Source organism: Acyrthosiphon pisum, chromosome A2, assembly GCF_005508785.2.
Source record: "Acyrthosiphon pisum isolate AL4f chromosome A2, pea_aphid_22Mar2018_4r6ur, whole genome shotgun sequence".
NCBI classification, from domain to species: Eukaryota; Metazoa; Arthropoda; class Insecta; order Hemiptera; family Aphididae; genus Acyrthosiphon; species Acyrthosiphon pisum.
In genome coordinates this window covers 42115536-42136013 of record NC_042495.1, presented here as the reverse complement: position 1 = coordinate 42136013, position 20478 = coordinate 42115536, and the positions used below count along the sequence as shown (strand labels likewise).

General features: G+C 28.3%; 1 protein-coding gene across 1 annotated transcript; it reads left to right on the top strand.

Annotated features, from left to right (window-relative positions):
- The first annotated feature begins 1315 nt into the window (after positions 1–1315).
- LOC100166653 (sensory neuron membrane protein 1) lies at positions 1316–19223 on the top strand. The gene is given in 11 exon segments (XM_003240711.4): positions 1316–1575; positions 1935–2187; positions 13998–14155; positions 14228–14375; positions 14657–14911; positions 15863–16057; positions 16059–16081; positions 17777–17931; positions 18111–18226; positions 18378–18509; positions 18708–19223. Coding segments are annotated over 10 exon segments (1467 nt in total). The 5' UTR covers positions 1316–1575; positions 1935–2079; the 3' UTR covers positions 18885–19223.
- The last annotated feature ends 1255 nt before the right edge of the window (positions 19224–20478 follow it).

Here is a 20478-nt window from a genome sequence, read left to right as displayed (position 1 = left end):
GTTTTACGTTTATGTTGCAGTATATTATGCGCAGTTGCAAACGTTTTTTAAATGCCCGGAGAAATGTATGTGCAATATAACTGTATATGTGATTTATTTGTAGGTACTTACCTAGCTAGAAACCAATATATGAAAAGTCTAATAATGTATTAACCTTCAAGAAGCGTTTGAGATGTATACGTAATTCAAAATATATAAGACGAAGCGTATCGTTAATATAAAATGAAATACGCCGATTTAGGTCTCGTATATACATTAATAAGAAAAGTGCATTATCATCGTTACGTATATCTGTTATTGTTCGTGTTGATATTTATAATAGATAGATTTGATTTCAATATCAAAAATATACTTTTTGAAACCACTTTTAATTACAAAATATACGATTCATGTTAGTGTATTACGATATAGTTAGAATATACATAACACACGAATCCACGCTAAGTTTTGAATAAGTACTTTGTATGCTATATAATATACAGTTTACCTATATGTAATCGTGGTGACATATTTGACCGGTATTATATCTATAATAGGTGCCTAATATCGGTCACCGAAAGAACGGCGTCATTATTCTCACCCACCGCTGCCGTTTGTCCGACCCAAAATGTTTATCATTATATTATTATTATTATTATTATTGTTTCTGCCACCACACAACCAATTAATGTTAATTACTGCCGGCAACTCCGTATGCGTGTATCAGTCAACCCGCCGCCGACGTCACCAAAGGGCAAAGACTATAATATAATAGTATATAGAAGTTAAACTTTATATAAAATATTATATTTTATTATATAAAAACTTGATACCTTTATACTTTCATATTAGATTAATATTAAGGACATATTATTATTACATTGTAATATATAATAATATTGTATAATCGTGTGATCTTATAAAATACCCATAATAATAAATATTATATACCTACGAATATATATATACATATTCAATCTAATTAACCATAGCTACAATAATAATATCATATTTTTACAAATAATATTATGATGTATGTTAGGACAGGGATCGAGCGATCGGGGTTGCCGCGGGGGACATGGCACGGACGTTTGCCGCGACGGTGGGGCCCCGTTGTCGTATCATAATTTATTTATGATGTCACTGGATTGTCCGTAGGAAAAAGAACTGCGTACTAATGATGGGGTACGGTTGATAGTATGCGTTTTATACCGTTGTATAATATTATAGACGCCCCGACCGTATCCAATACCGTATTCCACGCGATCGTCTAAAATACACCACACTTACGCGCGATAGGAGCCTTGAAATTTTCGACCGAAGAATCGGTTCGCGTATTGTGCTCCGACCACGGCCAGTAGTAGTAAGTTGGTCGGTCCGTCGGTCGGTCAGTGCGCCAAAAATTTGAGCAGGTTCTCTATTTGGTGACACACAGGTTGAAAGATCAAAGAAAAGAAAATATTGCAATCGAGTACTAGACACTGACCAAAGGTCACTGAGCAGTGCCCACACGTCCTACTGCGAATATAGTTTAACGCCGTCGTAGATTATTCCATTTGGTACGTGACATAATAAGCAAATTCAACACATTTATAGGTAGGTACAGGTCATATTATTATCATTATTATTATCGTACTGATTTTATTTTTGAAATCACAAAATCATAACTCTAATTATAAGTAGTTAAAATTAGTTTAGTCTTATTCGGTAAGACTTAGTGTGAAAATCGAAGACGACGAAATTATCGTAACTTGTGTGGACCACGTTGTAATATTCACCCTAAATTCGGTGACGCATAGGATTTATATGGCGTGGCGAGCCCAATATTATATCGTTTTATCGTTTCGATTACCTTTTCATGGACAGTCCTTTACAAGGAATACTTACATAATATTAGCATAGTTCATCTCTATTGACTGTTAGATACTCATAATAATAATATTTTTGTTATGTAGATTTATTATACTATACACATCTGAATATCTAACGTGACAGAATTCCGTCATTAACGCATCATATTTGGAAGCCACTGCGACTTGTGTTTGGAGGCAACGACTAATATTCATTCAGTGGTGACCACGGCGATATTCTATTGATATTATGGGAGCACCAACGACACTTACCGTTATTGGTATAATATTTTTGTTGTTTGGCGTTTTCGTCGGATGGTTCGCTTTCCCGAAGATGTTAAACAACAAAATATTGGAGGTAAGAGATTATTATAATAACTACAGTAAATAAAAATAGATTATAATATTATAGTTATTTTTTTCCAAATTCAATTTGAATTTACATTTTATTGTTTTCAAATGTATTATCTGAATATCAAATATTAAACCAATAGTTTCTTGTTTACACATTACACTTAATAAAGTACCTTAATGTAAGGATCTAATACGGGGTTTCAAGCTCAGATTACCGTGGCATAATACCACAATTATAATTACCCCTGTCACCTCATTCCTTTTATCTCAAAATTACATTTTATAAATAAGAAACTATTAGGTATATTATATATTATAATTTTTTACATTTCATTGCTTCTTGAAAGTTATATTATATTTTATACTCTGAAAATATATAATTGAACAGACATCTCTTATGATGTACAAATCTTTATTAGACTTAACCGAATTTGCAAGTGTGAAATAAATATTACTATATAATATTATAATATGTTACAAAAATCATGAAGTACAAAAAATCATTTGGGTTGACAATTTATTTGGAATATTATATTATATTAATATGTCAGGCCATACTAAACTATGATTAAACAACGATTGACGTTCAGGTGCGCGCCCAGAATTTTTGTTTGGGGGAGGGGAGCTTAAACATTTTCTTACTTTCCTTACTCACAAGTAAACAATTTTTACACATATGTATACGTACGTACTTATAACGTACTAATTGAAATATTTATGTATAGGTATAACGCCTACTATATTTGCGACAATATGCTATTATATATTATTTAATGTAGGCTCTCCCCCTGGGTGTGTCACTGCTCATTATGATACCTAGATTACATTTCAGCTTTTAATTGATGAAGAACTCTTGAATCTCTGAGAAAAATTAGTTTTCCTTACAAACATTGCAAATCATGCTTAAAGATAAAAAAAATAAAAATTCAGAATGTATAATATTATTTTTAATTTATTGTATCATATTTTAATAGTTGTAAAATGTTAAATATTTATTCATTAATGAAGTTGATAAAGATTATTATTATTATTATACAAAATATAAGTGGGTACCTACGTGGAAAAATTGTTTTTAGTAGATTCTGAGTGGAGCGATATTGGTTTTAAAATGGTGTTTTATTATCATTATTTTTTGTGATTACTTAGTACTATGATAAAATAAATTCTAAAAATATTAAAGTTTTAAATATATTTTTATATGGGTAACGACTAACAGGTATAATGACTGGAAATAGAGTTTAAAAAGAATATCCATGTGACCATGTTATTATTTCAATGAAGTATTTTTTTATTTTCTCATTGAATTTTCTTAGCGACAAGCTTTGAAAAGCAACAAAAAACTGTAGAAGAAATGAAAAATACATTCTTTGTTCCGTTCAGAACCTAGGATGTCATAATATATTTTTAATTCTATAGTTTATTGTGGTTTTCAAATTAAATATTAGAAAATACTTTATCCTATTTCGAAGTGATCGAGGCCGGATAAGTGTCTAACATCCGGTCACTGCAGTATGTCTATATACAGTTCGTTTCTTAAATACTAATTTCCGGTTTACTGCAATTTTAAATTGTCTGCTTGTGAAATTACATTATTAATGTCATGTCTTAAGTAAAAATTGAATTCAAAATCAGTGAATTTCCCCTCTCAAATTGTATATCGGTAATATGACATTGTATATTTGAATAACAAGTGCCTATTATTCATAAGGCATAACTATACACGTTTGTTGCACATTACTAGTAATTACTAAAATTATTTTTAATTGCATAATACGAACTCTTGTCATTGTTCAAATAGAAACGCAAACAATATTGTTGAATGTAATCATATGTTATTGGCTTATTGTAATTTATTTTAGGTAAATTACACAGGCATACAACGTTTGCACAAAAAAGTATTTTATTATTACCTAACCTAGCATTGATTTAATTTAATTTAATTTTTTTACGTTTAAAATTTTCGATAAATTACTAATTATAATACTTGTATACAATTTTACAGATAAAAAATAAAAGTCAAAATAATAACTTATTTACTAATACTTCCAAATTAAATTGCAATGTATCGAATACAATATGACATTCCAAGTCCAATCAATATTGTATACAGGTTTTAAAGCCCAGCGAAGTGCTTCTATTATATTATAGTCATGTTACCGCTAGAGTTACGTGTATTTGAAGTTCAGATAGGTACCGGAGTATTGAAGTTAAATAAATTCTTATAATCGTTTTTTGTTTTTATTATATTATAAAAATGTATACAGTTAGTTTTTATCGTGTAGATAATCATCCGACAAATGTATAGGTAGGTATATGAGAAATATTGTAGGGAAATAGGTTACAGTTATGTCAATTATAATATGAATTCCATCTAGACATTTTCGTCAACTTTATAACAATGAGTGAAGTTATTATTATTTGCATCACGGAAATATGTACCTATATTATATATAGTTACGATCGTTATAAAAGAAGTTAAATTGCACACAACGCGTTTTTGAAGTAGGTTTTTTTTAGTTCTTACGAATTCCAACCTCAACATATGTACCAACATATGTACAACTTTACTGTTCTTTTAAAGAAAATTTCAGTCTTACGTCCTCGAACGGTAGGTATACCATTATGCAGCTCATTTCCTTCATGCTCCAAGTAAACTCTTGAGAAACATGTCTATAATTTTGGATAAAATTGTTTTTATTATAGTTATTATTATTACCGATTATATTATATAGTGAGGTATTAAATAATTCCAAACAACGTGCATAATATTTTAACTGAAGTAGTGTATCAATTAATAAACGTTTAACTGCGTAACACGTCTAACTCTGTCTAAGAATAAAATAAGATTCCATTAAAAAAAACTCTGAATTATTTGATTAAGTACCTACTAGGTGAAATTTGGTTATCTCATTCTTAACAACATTATAAAGAAACATAGCTTAATTGCAGTATCGCCAGTTGAACCAGAGTAAAATTACCTACAAAACAAAATAAAATATTTTTATTTATGAAAAATGACTTATTCCCTAGCTTTTACCCGCGCACCGTCCCTATGTAATTTATATTTTATATAACCCATATGAATGTTAGATTTTAGATATGGAAATTCACCGGACAAACAATGTAATAAAAGCAGAGCATTACGTCATATTTTTTTTTAATTGTTTTTATCTTAGGTACCTACGTATATTATAGATTTAAGATTTGCAATTTTTAATATTTGTATATAAGATATCATTGCAGGTTAATAGTTATGTTAATAGTTACTAGGTTTTTAATTTATCAGGGTAGGTACAATAACAAATTGTACATTATACAATTATGTTACACATACAAATTATTCAATTGTACAAAATAAAAAAATTAAAAAAATTAATGAATTCGCAGTAATAAGTGGATTTAAATGATCTAATTTAAAACGTCATGGGGACGACCACGTTGGAGTCTGTGTCTGTTAATACGGGCATTCAGCCCGAAATGTTGTGGATCGCTTGCTTTGTGTAGATGACTGACATTACGTTGTATGTAATATGTCCGTTACACTACGACTAGGTACCCAAATCATTTTCAGGAATTACACATTTTTTAGAGCACATAGGTATGTCCCAAAATAACGATTTTAAAAATAATTTTAAAAGTACGATCGATGTTTACGGTAAGAATTATGTAATGTAACCATTTCTAAAACATGATTTTATTTTTCAACATAAAATCAATTTTTAAAAAACCTAATATTATTGAACAACGAGTAGTAGATAGTAAATTACTATTAGTAATAATCATTATAACAGCTAAAATAATAAATATTTTCAAGGCATTGCGATGTGAGTATTTATTTAAAGATATTCATAATATTTTTGGGACATTTTATCAGAGAAATTAATATTTATTTTACATACCTTGCAATCAAGTCAATCCACAACTGTGATGGTATAGGTAACGACCGTGACGTACTTTTAGAATAATAGGTTTTTATTTTATAATAATAACAATTTAAACACCTATAGTACAAAATTTCATAAATTTAAGTCTCACTCCTTGTTTGGAATTTTTAATATTGTGCTTACATAGTTGTCAATTGAAAATAGCATTTTTGTTAGGCAAATTATATTCTTTAAAATTAATACATTTTTTAAAGTTTTTTAATGGTTTGACCGACAACATACATTTTTAGTTTTATTTCTCTAAGCGGAATATTTTCCGAAGTATTGGATTTTATTTAATAATGTTGTTTTACAATGACATCAATTTTTTTTTCAAAGTACAAACAGCATTTAGCTGTATGTTTTTGGCCTTCTATTTTTTTTATGTTCTGCTGCAAGTCACTGGGATTACCTGATAAAAATTTCCATAATTTTCTGAAAAAAACGTAGGAGGGCTATTACACAATTACAGCACTCTTTTTCTCGTGAATTTTCCGGTTAGACACACAATATAGGTAACAACACTAATATAATACAACACTAGTATAATGTATAGTATAGTACCTATATAACGTTATTCGTAATACAATTAATTATTTCCATCATATAATTTTTCCATCGTCGTTCTTTTTGAGTACCCAACGTTATAATGCATAAATTACATTGTTATCAATTTTACATAATTTAACGAACCATTTATTTAATTGTATGAGTTTAATATACTTAAATAATTCTTTAAGAGCAATGTTTTATGGTATAAAAAAAAAAAAACACATTATTATTATAAATTAAAAATAATTGCCAGTTAAATTTTTTTTAAATATAAAAACATTTTATTAACTCTTAAAATTAAATGTATAATATTATATAACATTATGCATTATTTGTTTTTATTATTTCATACAAATTGCGTGTAAGTCTTATTAAAATACTTAGGTACTTTTCACATATATTTTTTTTAATAGAGTCAATTTAACAACCAATTGTCAACCACTGACCTGAAGAATTCATTATTAACTCAATATTATAATAACAAACGACTAAATGAGTTGTATTATAAATGTGAATACCGGTGTACCTACTTCATTCTTTTCAAATCTGTAAAGTTTAATTTTAATTTTTTAAATGACATTAATTATTGCTTTAAAAATATATTATGTATTACCTTCATTATAAAAAAATATCTATATAGGTAAACTATAAATAATGGTAACTTATATAACGTTTATAATATAATTATGATAGTTGAAAAATATCTATGCCATACGCGCATACTGTGGTCGACACATATTTGTTTTAGAAGGTGTTTAGATAAGGTATACTACAAAGAAGCTTAACTTTATCCTCTCACCTTAAGATGAACATAAGAAGCTGAGCTGAATAATTCACTTATTCGGGTTACTTCTACTTTCAAACTCAATATTATCTCTTAAATTTATTTTATATATAACACTGTTACATTTCGGGGCTCCAAAACCCTGGTTTGTGTCAAACGAATCCCTAAAACCTGACATTAAAAATCTGTTCGATTAATGAAACTGCCAGATACACTTTTTTAGTTAAGTGAAGGTAAGACAAGTACTCATAATGTAGTCTTTATAGTTTATTTAATATAAATCCTGATTTTTTGTTGATTGCTTGAGACTTGAAAAAAATAGTTCCAACGTTTAAGTAAAATATAATATAATAATTTTATTATGAATTAAATAAGTATTACGTATATTCCGAATTGAAATAATATCGATTGACATAGCATTATTATAATTTATTTAAGACAAATTTTATTTGAGTATAATATACTAAATTATTAGAAATATAATAAAATTATTTTTATTATTATATTAAACATTTTGAATCATTATGCAAAAACATTAAAGCATAATGCAATTTGAATTATTGAAATGAGGAAAACATTTATTTTATTGTCTTCTTTACAAAATACTCGTGGTGAGCTTTTACAGTTCATAGCATCCAATCAGACCTTCGTCTACTTGTATGCATATTTTAATGTAATATAATGTATATTTTCCCCTCTTAATTTATTTCTTCAACGAAGTTTTCAAACTCACTCATTATGACACTAAAAAATAAACGTGCATGCTGACTAATTTAGTAGTAGCATGTAGGAGATTTGATCTTAGTTTATAATTAGAAGTACCTTATATTAATAGAGAAAATTAATTTAACTAAAAATTTACTAATTATCTACTAATAAGATATATCTAAGAATTTTTTTTTAAATTATTGGTAGCTGACATTTTAAACTTAAAATATTATTATGGCTATAATTTAAAAAAATTCTGGAAACATTTTTGAATTTTTAATTAATATCGCTATGTAAATATTAAATACCATATTATGATTATAAACGGGAAATGAACTAGTAAAATATCCAATATCCGTGATACGCTAAATCGTTTACCCGGTAAAAACATTGTAGTATTCCCAAAATTCTGCGACTAGAATATTGTTTTACATGATTAAACACATCCGGGTAAAAAAACCACCTAACGATCAATAATATAAACCACACAAAAGAACAAGCAGCATATAAATAAGATTATCAAAAAATACTGCCCAATAAATAAAATAAAATGACCCAACACTATTTGGATATCTAATATGCATAATATTATTATATATTAATAATTAATGTATACATTATTGTGAACTACGCAATATAGGTCCTTCTATCAATAGTGCAGCTAAACAGGATACTAACAATACGGTTACAGATAATAATATAACATAGCATAACCTTACGGGCTGTGTGTCGATGACTGAATTTCCTGGAACTTGTATATTGGAAAAATCTGAATAGACCGTATTCAGACTTGTGTTGTCAAAGCTAATACAAGCACCTTCACGCCAAAGCAATTTTTTAGTTAATCATTTTGATTTAAGAATAATAAATTGTGATCAATCGAATTTAGGACTTAGTAAATACGAGTGATCATATATTTTTTGAATACTTACCGTTTTATTGATTAAGATTGTTCAAGTGCAAGGATAGAATATCATAGTTAACATTAATGAGTTTAACATTTAATAAACATTAATAATAGTTAAAATAAAGTATCGTTAATTATTTTACATTACCTATCATCTTACCTCATCAAATCAACATAATATGTACGCAGGATCGCTACAATATAGTTATTTTTTACAATCAATATATCAATTTTTAACATGTTTTTATTATAAATTACATATTATTTTATGTATTACAAAGTTTTAATAACCCTACATAATTATAAACGAAGAATTTGTACATCTATGAATTAATCTATTTCCAAAATCCGATCGTATATAAAAAATAATAGTTTAAGCAATAGTGGAATTTTTTAAGAACCTACAATTAATATTATATTTTAAAATTTAAATAACAACAAAATAAAAAAAAAATACAAGAAGAGAAATGGTTATTTTAAGTGTAAATATCCAATGTCGTTAAAATGTAAAATTTAATTATTCCTATAAAAAGCCTATGCTAAACTTTTTTTCCAGTAAAAATCATACGATTAAGTTTTTATTAATTGTTAAAGCTTTTTTTACTCAAAGTCAAAAAGAATATCATAGGACATAGACAAAAATTAACGCAAAAATAACACAAATATATTTTTAACACGTCTAGGCAATGTTGTTAAAAATATTTCGCAATACCACTTTCAAAGAAAATTGAATCACTTTTTTCTACCATAAAAAGTGTCTTCAGACACAAAAATAAATCAATAAAAAAACACACATTTTTGTGTAAAACCATTACATTCATCGCTCAAAATCTAAAAATACATACTGAATAATATTATCCAATATGTATGATAATAATAATATAGACTAATTCTTCACCTAAAATAATTAAGTACTGTAGTAATTATTTTTTTAGTAAGCGAATTCAATAAAAATATAATATTTCAGACATATATTCTTTTTTTTTGTTGAATAATGTTCAAACAGAATTACATTTTTGACAAAAATCCATCAACATTAATCAAATATATATATGCATGTTGTATCATTGTAATTTAAACATTATTTGTATTCTGAGTAATTAAAATATGTGTAGATGATTGAAATAGCTAAATTGTGTATATTTGTGGTGATTTAAGCGTTAGCTATTTTTGCGTAATTTTTCGTGCGGAAAAAATAGTATTATTCGCTCAGCATTATAGAGTAAATGCATAATAAATTGAAGTATTTGAACCAGATGAGATTCAATAACCAATCATTTTTATATGGTTTTATTAAATTGCAATATTTTCAAGTATAGATTTAACATTTAATTAGAATGATTCAATGATTAAAATATATGATAATATTATTCATTGCACACTATACATATTCTTTACATCCGTCAAAAACAACGTTCTGATGCCTCATAGTTGTTATTAACTCTAATACGTATATAAGTCGTTTTTAACATAACCAAGAGCGATACAAATTGTAACTCATCTCAAATTATAGCAAGAGTCCCCCCCCAGCGAGGTGAACACATTAAGTCAATGATAATTTTATTTAATTATAGATTTATAGTTTATTAACTCTGTATCTTATTTTCATATCATAATCAAAAAAGTAAAAATTCACTGAAGAAATTAACATTTTTAAATTTATAGTATAGATTTTTTTTTATTAGCAAATCATTCTATGATTTCTTGGGCTTAAATGGCTGTATATTGTCTACCTATATAAATAAAAGGCAATGTTTGTGTGTGTGTAAGCGATCCAAAGCCAAGTCTGCTACTCGAGCTGTGCATCTTAAAGCCAATTTTTTTTAAGAGGGGCTCAACAGGGATTTTTTGGCTCATAAAAAACAAATAGCCTATAGGTATATTTTGTATGTTTGTTTGTTTAAGGTTGCCATTGATTACAGATAAAAAATAGTTATTATAATAATTGGAGATTATTTTAGACCAGTATTTTATATTTGGTCAATACCACCGAAATGATTGTGTCAATAAGATGTTAAGTTTACATTTAGTGGAGTTTAACTGTTTAAGGCAGGGTAAATTCACTAGCATTATAATTTGTCACAGGCAACGTCCTACAGGATCAGCTTATAATGAACACCTATATATACAATATAAGATCAAAAGCATAAAAACAATTATAAATATTTCATACAATTTTCCCCAATAGATTTAGCAAGAAACGTATAGTGTCCACAGGCTACTTTTTATTATCTACCTATTTACTTTTTACTTTTCAACAATTACGTGTTGAGTTTTGTTGACTCACGAAAAACTATAATGTTTTTATTTAAATATTTTTGACATTGGTTACAGAATATAAAATAGGTTGTTGTTATGATGAGATTAATTTTACATTCTGAGCGGAGCGGAGCGAAGAAGCTGGTGTTTTTTTTTTTTTATCCTGTATACAAAATGTCTACCAGAAAGAGTGCTTCGATTTCAACATATTATAGTATCTTATAGTTTAGAAAATTGGATCAAGATGATACTTTAAAGAGGTCATTTTTCGATTTTCTCAATAGCTATTTAATGCCACGGGAAAAACCACCAACCAATTACGAAAAACCGCTAAAAACGGGATTTTAATTTCTAACGCTTTGTCTATCACCATAGAAACGAATAAAAAATTTAAAAATAAATAAATAACAAAAAACGATTTTAGTTCAACTTACAGGCTATAATAAAATAATAACAATATAAAATATCCAGACTTATAAACCATCTCCGCTAAGAATTGTTTTTTGTATACAATGATATTATATTATCATTGAATTCAAGTTTAATAATATAATCCATTATACAGAGACCCACTTGTAACCTACTAGCTACTGTACAGCAGAGTGACATCCACTTACCCGCTTTTTAGACCTGCATTTTATATTTGGCCAAAACAACCAAAATAATTATATAAAATCAGTGCCGTTAACATTTAACGGTGTTTATGAAGGGCTACATCCACTGGCCTTATAATTTGTCCCGGTGAACGCCATGCAGGATCAATTAGTATTTTAATAAAGACATTTTTATCACTACATTTTATAAACGCCGATACCAAAAAATTATCGTCCAGTATTATTTATGAATATACATCCGCTAAAAATAATTAAGGGGAGTGGGTGTAATATACACCACACTGGTTACCAAAATGTTATTGACATTTAGGTACTTAATATTATTATTCTGTTTTAACTTTTAATTCGTCACAGTGTTACACTAATGTGTTTTTTTTTATTTATTTATTTTTTTTATGCATCCTTGTTAACACTATATTCATTATAAATAACAAAAATCAAGTCCATACATGTTAATTGGGTCGAGGTATACTTGATATTATTATATGCTTGGGGTGTGTATCTTCATCCTTCATTGGTAAATTGCTCTTAGTTTCTTAACACAATAATATTATATTAGTTGCCTACACATAAACTACCTCTGACTGTAACGTTGCGTTGTTGGCGATATTTTGTAAACTAATATGGCTCTGATTACCTAGGTAGTAGGTATACATTTTTTCCCTGCACTGTGTACGTTATTAACGACACGTCGTTTTTCTCACATTCACTACTGTGTCCGGATGGTGATATCTTCACAATGTTGGGTTCCAGTGCACTAACTTCGTAGTTTCAACGTCGACTTTACGATGGCTTTACGCTCCGTGTACCTACGTTTATTTCATTTAACATGATTAACTCGGATCTATACTTCCATTTATCCAATAGAACGATTTAATTTCGTATTTATTTTTGTTGTGTTTTCTGGCAGACGCTATACTATTGTTGGTATTTTATATTTTATACGAGGTCAAGACATAGATATTTAAATAGAAAGACTGCAAAATTCCTCACCATGCAAATCAACTATCGAGTGAGAGTAGAGGAGCTCTTATTAAAAAAATATTAGCGCATAAATTATTTCAATCACTTTTTCACGTCGCTATTTAATATTTGATGAATCTTTAGTAATTGATTATTATTTTTAAATGTACAAATTAAGTTTTTAATCCAATTATTCCATATTTCCATGATACCCTTAGTATCTATTTGTCTCTTTAACAACGATGAGTATGACGTCACGGGATCTCACTCTCTATCTTTCTCTCTGATTAAGTCCAGTCCATTTCTTTATGGTTCTATGGGTCGTAGTCAACGTTAACACATTTCGCTGAAGAGGTATTTGCGAGATTAACTAGCACTAGATCGTGTACATTCATACATTATAGGTACCTATATTCAAGAATTGTAATGTAAAAGATTATCTGCGCTTTTTAATTCATCTCGTACTCATCCATTTAATACTTGAGATTATATTTATACTTGCATTGTGATTTGTGATAGCTTATAGCTTTTTGAATCAACCAGAAAATCATGATTATGATGTTTAGTGTATAAATGTATCATCAATAATAATTAAAATAAGGTTAAAAAAATATTTATACGTGAAATCCTTTGTGTTATTGCTGAATGTAATACGTCATTCATTCAAATCAATAAAAAATATGAACGTTTTATATGTATATAATTTCATTAAATATTAATATATAATAAGTTGTAACGTATAATATAAACAAAACAATTACGATTATATGTACACTTATAAGTACAGATAAAATATCACGGATGAATGATACATACCTACTTAAATTAATTTAATTTTTAATTTTAATTCGTTACATATAAATTTTTCAACCAATTCTTACGTTGGCTACTGCAATTTATGCGGATGTGAGACGATACAATTGTGTTGTGTAGTATAGTATCACATTAAAACAATTATAGGTATTTCATGTTTCCTTTAAATTCCTATGGTAAATAGGAATTTAAAGGAAACATGTAATTAAATTATTGTATAAATGTGTCAAATAGTATTATGTTTAGAACTTTAAAATGATTTAACGATATGTACAATTGTTTTTGTTTTAGAGTAAATCATTAAATCCGAGATCAAATATGCGTCAGATGTGGTCACATCCCCCATTATCCGCAGATTTTAAAATTTATTTGTTCAACGTAACTAATCCTATAGAAGCGCAAAAGGGTGAAAAAGTCATAATTAAAGAAATCGGGCCTTATGTTTATCAGTAAGCATACGCTCTTATTTCACATCAATAGAACCAATACAAATGCATTACAACGTACATTTTGTAATTTAGTGAATGGAAAGAAAAAGAAAATTTAATCGACGATATAGATGCAGACACGGTTGAGTTTAGTTTCAAAAACACTTTTGTGTTTGACGAAATGTCGACGCTACCATTAACCGGAGATGAAATTATAGTTATGCCTCATTTGGCTATGATAGTATGTTCAATGTTACATATTAAGTAATATACTCGTAATATTACTTTGTGAAATAAAATATTTATTAAAATAAGTACTGATGATTATATAGTCATAATAATATTAAGTACTAATAATACACGAGTATCATCTTTGTAATGCTACTAAAATGTTTACATTTTGAAAATACGTTTGCTAATAATAATAATATATACTTATTCATATATGTCTATATATGGGTAGTAAATAATAAACTTAAGCTTTAAATTTATTATATATTGTTAAATTTTGATTTTGTGTAGGGAATGGTAACAATGACTAAGATGATGAAACCAGCTGCACTGGGTTTGGTAAATAAAGCAATTCCTTACTTGTATCCAGATCAAACTAGTGCATTTATGATGGGAACCGCTAATGACATCATGTGGAATGGATTGGATATAAATTGCACGTCCGAGGAGTTTGCATCCGTTGCTATTTGTTCACAGATAAGACAAAATTCAGAGAGCTTACACAAAATCAGCAAAGATCATTTCAAATTTTCATTATTCGGAGTGGTATGGTATAATTTTTTAGCATTAAAATATAAGATTGTATGTATACCAATAGATCAAACCACTGTTACCGTGCCATGAGTACCTACCTATGTACTGAAAGTTTTAGGTATTTCACTTCAGTTTTCTGTACAGCTCTTGGTTTTATCTCTATCTCTCATTTATCGGTTCTTTCAGTTCGAATTCAGTCTGAATATTGTTAACCAGACGAAATTATTCAGATACCTAAATTTTCGTTAAAGCACAGTTTATTATAAGCAAAAAAACGAAAGTATACCTACAGTTGCATACAAATTATGTATTTTTAAAATTTTAACGCTATTAAAATTTAAGAATATGTAAAAAAGAAAAATGATATTATATACTCGTGACCATTCAAGACTTTGTTTTTAAATTAACTTATGTCTAAATACTACAGAAAAAGAACCGTTGTTACTTGTTAATGGTATAGGTAACAAATAACAATAATGGTTTTGTACGAGTAATAATATTATAGTTGTATACATTAAGTCTTCGTCTAACGATATTGTATATCATTTATTACACTGAAAATCGTAATATCGTAATATTTTTGTTATCCATCACTGTATTAATCTAAATCTGTAAAACAAATTCCTAGTGTTTCTAAAGCCACACGTATTGTATACCGAAACCCATCAGAGGCGTAGATCGGTGCGCTGTTCTCTTTTGACAAATCGTCTGCTGTTCTGTTATGACAAATTTACTGCAAAGTTGAGCAGCGTGTTTGAAAAACAATAACACGTATTGCGCGTAAGAATAATAATATCAATGTCCAAATCGTTTTATCCGACGACGAGTTTCGTCGGAATTTCGCACCGCGTTTACTATACCTGCAGAAATCCACGTTGCATATCTTTAGTTTTGAACAGCTGTTCGACGACACTTAAGAGACTTACCGTGATTATAATATTTGTCGCGTGTTGTTTGGTCCAGAAAAACGGAACAATCGAGAGCAACCGTTACACAGTGAAACGCGGCTACACTTCGCCAGCGACGGAAGTAGGTCAGGTGATCCGATTCAACGACAAACACAAAATGGATGTGTGGCCCGGCGACGAGTGCAACAAGATATACGGGACAGACACCACAATATTTCAACCGTTCATCACGAAGGACACCAACCTGGCCCAGCTTCAGCGGTGATATTTGCCGGTATACTTACGCTATATATCACACATATAAATATTATAAGTCATTCATACCTATACGTCTTGGAAAAGACACTTTATTTTTATATTAACATACAGACAAGTACTCGGTAAATATTACACTCGAATCAAACATTTAAAAATATGAACCCCACATACATAATATAGTACCTACAGTTACGGAGGAACTGATATATATTTAGATTTTTCTTCTAAATTTCAATATTTTTCAAACTAAATAATTTCATTTTTAACCCCTGATTTGTCTAGTATACAGTATTTATTCCAAATTATAAACTTTTCCTGGTTTCATATTTTGTTATTGTCTTATATATACTTAATATTTGGTAGTGCGGTATAATTAATCATTTAACGACGAGGTTAGCCTCTTAAAAAAACACAACACCAATATAAACAACACAGTAAAGCACGTTCTAATAATAAGTAATATAAGACAACTATGTATAATATATGTAGTGCAGGACTGGAAAATATTGTTAAATAACTTGTTGTCGATCAAATGAAGAACTAATACAAAATATTAATATGTACTTACAATATGATCTCGTCCGAACGACGACTCTCTTCTACTAGGTAAGCTGCGAACGTATGATATGCATGTCAATAAAATTGATAACAGCATTATCTCAATAAGACATTTGGATTCTATAAGTGCGTAATGCGTAGCACTACACGGTAGGTCGACTAAAAATAAATTATATCTAATATGATATTAAACACAATGAATTAAAGCCATACGACGTGGAATAATTAAACGAGGAATTATTGTAATTATTGGTATTCGATTAAAATTTAAAATTGAATCATAAGACTTAAGAACAAAAATAAAATTGAACCACTGTAAGACATAAATACATAATAAATAACATTATTGACTTCACTGCACAAAACTGAAAGTATTTTCTATGATATTTAATTAAAAATATTGATCATGAGTTACAACTTATTTTTAACAAAATGCTCAAAAATATTATGAATTAATAATGTTATTATGTAAGCAGACATAAAGGAGTTTTTCAATTACATCCATTACTCATTAGTGATACCAATATTGATTTTTTTCTTCATTTGGCAGTTTACGTGTCAATTATTATTATTATTTATATCTAAATGTTGAAATGATTTTTTCTTATAATGTTAATATAATAAGTTTAGCCTTTATTTTTAGTTTTCGTATTTATTTTCTGCTTTGGGTTTGAAAACGAAATATACAGATACAATATAAAATATGTATTGGGGGATGAAGTGGCCGAGCGGACTAAGGCGTCGGTTGCGATGCACACTGACGCCGGTTCGATACCTCGGCCATGGGCGGCATTTTTCTTCAGGCAAGTCACGGTATCCGAAGAACAAGTGCCGTCATCCCTTCACCCGGGCATGGCAGATTCCTACGGGTGCACAATCAAAAATTCTGCCAAACCTAACACACACGTATTCCCCCCCTTACCGACATTAAAATGTACAAAACCAATACGGCCATAGTTGCCGGGCTTAAGATCAAAAAAAAAAAAAATATATGTATTTAATTTAATTTCTATTAAAATAAATGTCTATTGTTGATTTTTTTGATATTTTGTGTGAAATAATTGTTAGATTATAACAATATATATATATTTTTTTTTAATAGGCGTAAAATATATTTACTATAATTTAAATAATTATTTTAACCGTTCTTTAGATCATTGACTCCAGATTATGTACAAGAAACAAAATATAATGGATTAAATGTATTTGAATATTCGGCCATGTTAGTAAAACCGGAGGAAAAATGTTACTGTTTGAATAAAAAGAAATGTTTGAAACCTGGAGCATTAGATTTGACAAACTGTTCAGGTCAGCATTTTTTATATTATATAATATATACATATTAACATTTTTAACAAATTTATAATTAAAATTTTAAAATGTCTGAAAATAGATTTTAATGATCTTATGTAAGATACTAAACAGTTCTTTAAAAATCAAATTAAAAACATGTAAGCTGGAATACAATTAATTATTGTGTTGTACAGGTGCTCCTATAATTGCAACTCTTCCTCATTTTTATAAATCCGAAGATTATTTGAACAATGTTGATGGACTAAGCCCCCAAGTTGAAAAACATAAGATTCAAATGTATTTTGAACCAGTAAGTAGATTTTATTCGTACTATATCCACATAACACATAACGCAAAATTTAAATTATAAATATTAACGCTACCTAATGGTACCTATTGAATACCTACTATCGATAGTACCGATTAAAATATAATATTATTTGTATGATATATTTTTTCAGATGACTGGTACTCCATTATTGGGTTACAAGCGTTTGCAGTTCAATATTTTTTTGAAGAGAGAATCCAAAATAAACGTTATGAAAACGCTTAACGAAGATGAGAAACTAATACCACTGTTTTGGGTTGAAGAGGTAAATTAATTTGTTTATCAGAAATTTTAATATAAATACTTGAACTTGTTATAGAGTTGTACAACTTCCGTCTAGTGAATATAATCTAGGTTTACAACTTATCACTATGATGAACATAATTAATGACTTTCCTCTCAGAATATGTTGTACACGTAATTATGAATTTATTAAAACATAGTTTTGTTCACACAATTTCAGGGAATCGCTTTGAACAAGACGTGGACTAATCAAATAAAAAATAAACTTTACTTGCCAATTACTATCATGAAATACGTTAAATACATATTTGTGGTTTTTGGTATTGTGTTCATCATATTGGCAGTGGTCGTCAACTACAATAGTGTTAAAACAATGGAAATCACACCAAAATATTAGAAATCAACGATCGCAAAAAAAAAATTAAAAAATACTTTATGTTAAGTTAGACCTCACAGAAGTAAACATGATTTTTTTGTTGTATAATATTATGAATAGATACCGGTGTTCACTTTGTAAATATATTTTTAGTCTCGCGATTTTAGAGTAATAAATTAATAATGTTCTAACAACAATCAACTGTACATTTGAGTTTTAATATGTATTTTAAATTGTACTCTTTAAGATGGTTGGAGCTTAGCATACATAGCTTGTTCATACTATAATATATAAGTAGGTACATATGTATAAATACAGTATTCGGTATACCTATTACCTACTATAAATTTATTATTTTCTGGGAAAACCAATTATAATACACACCAATCAATAATAAATTATTAAGTAAATTAAAAATTGTTTTAGTTTCAAAAAGGTTTTTAGTAGAACAGTATAATACATTCTATTGAATATTATTAAATTTATATCATTAATATAGGAGTAATATAATTATAATATAATTGTCTAGGGTTTAAACTAGACATAAACTTACTATCGAATAATAGTTTATATAACCGTTAGTATATATGTATTAATATATGTATAATGTATATGGAGAATCAGTATATGACATATTATGTCAATACAATATACAATATACATCTACTTCTATAAATAATTATATTATTGGGGGACGGAGTGGCCGAGTGGCTAAGGCGTCGGTTGCGACGCACACGGACGCCGGTTCGATACCTCGGCTATGTTTGGCATTTTTCTTCGGGAAAGTCACGGTGACCGGAGAACAAGTACCGCCATCCCTTCACCCGGGCATGGTAGATACGTGTGCCAAAATCCAAAATTCTACCAAAACAAACACACACGTGTTCCTCCCTTACCAAAAAAAAAAAAAATATATATTATTATGTATTGGTAAGTATAAAAATATTCAAACAGTAGATATCAAAATATTTTACGTTTTCTTAACTCAAAATATTTCAATTACGTTTTAGATTCTGAGCGGAGCGATGAATGTATTGATTTTAGAATTATGAGTGTTTTTATTTTTTATTTTTTATTTATTATTTTTATTTGTATCTATGTACACGAGAAGTAGTCGAAATAATGCTTTGATTTTCAACGTTTCGACTTAATTGGCACGTCGAACAAATCCTATTTGTCATCACTGTCCTACACTGACAAATCGTCTCCGTCTAGAATAGTTTTTTTTATACAATGCAATTGAATTCAAATGTAATACCATCCATTACAGTGACCGAATTGTGGTACTGTGTAGTAGAGCAACATCCACTTACCCGCTTTTTAAAATACAAAATCACTATAAAGATGCCCCACATTAACTTCTGAATTGGTTTCGATATTTTTTGTACCTACATATAAATTATTAAAAAAACTTTATCGAGAGTTGTATACCGTGATATTATTAAAAATCTTGTAGCCCAGATTTACTCTTATCGATTGAATATTCTGATTTTTTTTTATGTATTATAATACATTAAGTAAGAGTGTATTATTATTGTGATAAACACAATCAAGTGTTTTTTGGTCAAACAATTGTAAAAAAAAGGTACATAAGTATGAATGAATCGGTAGAAAC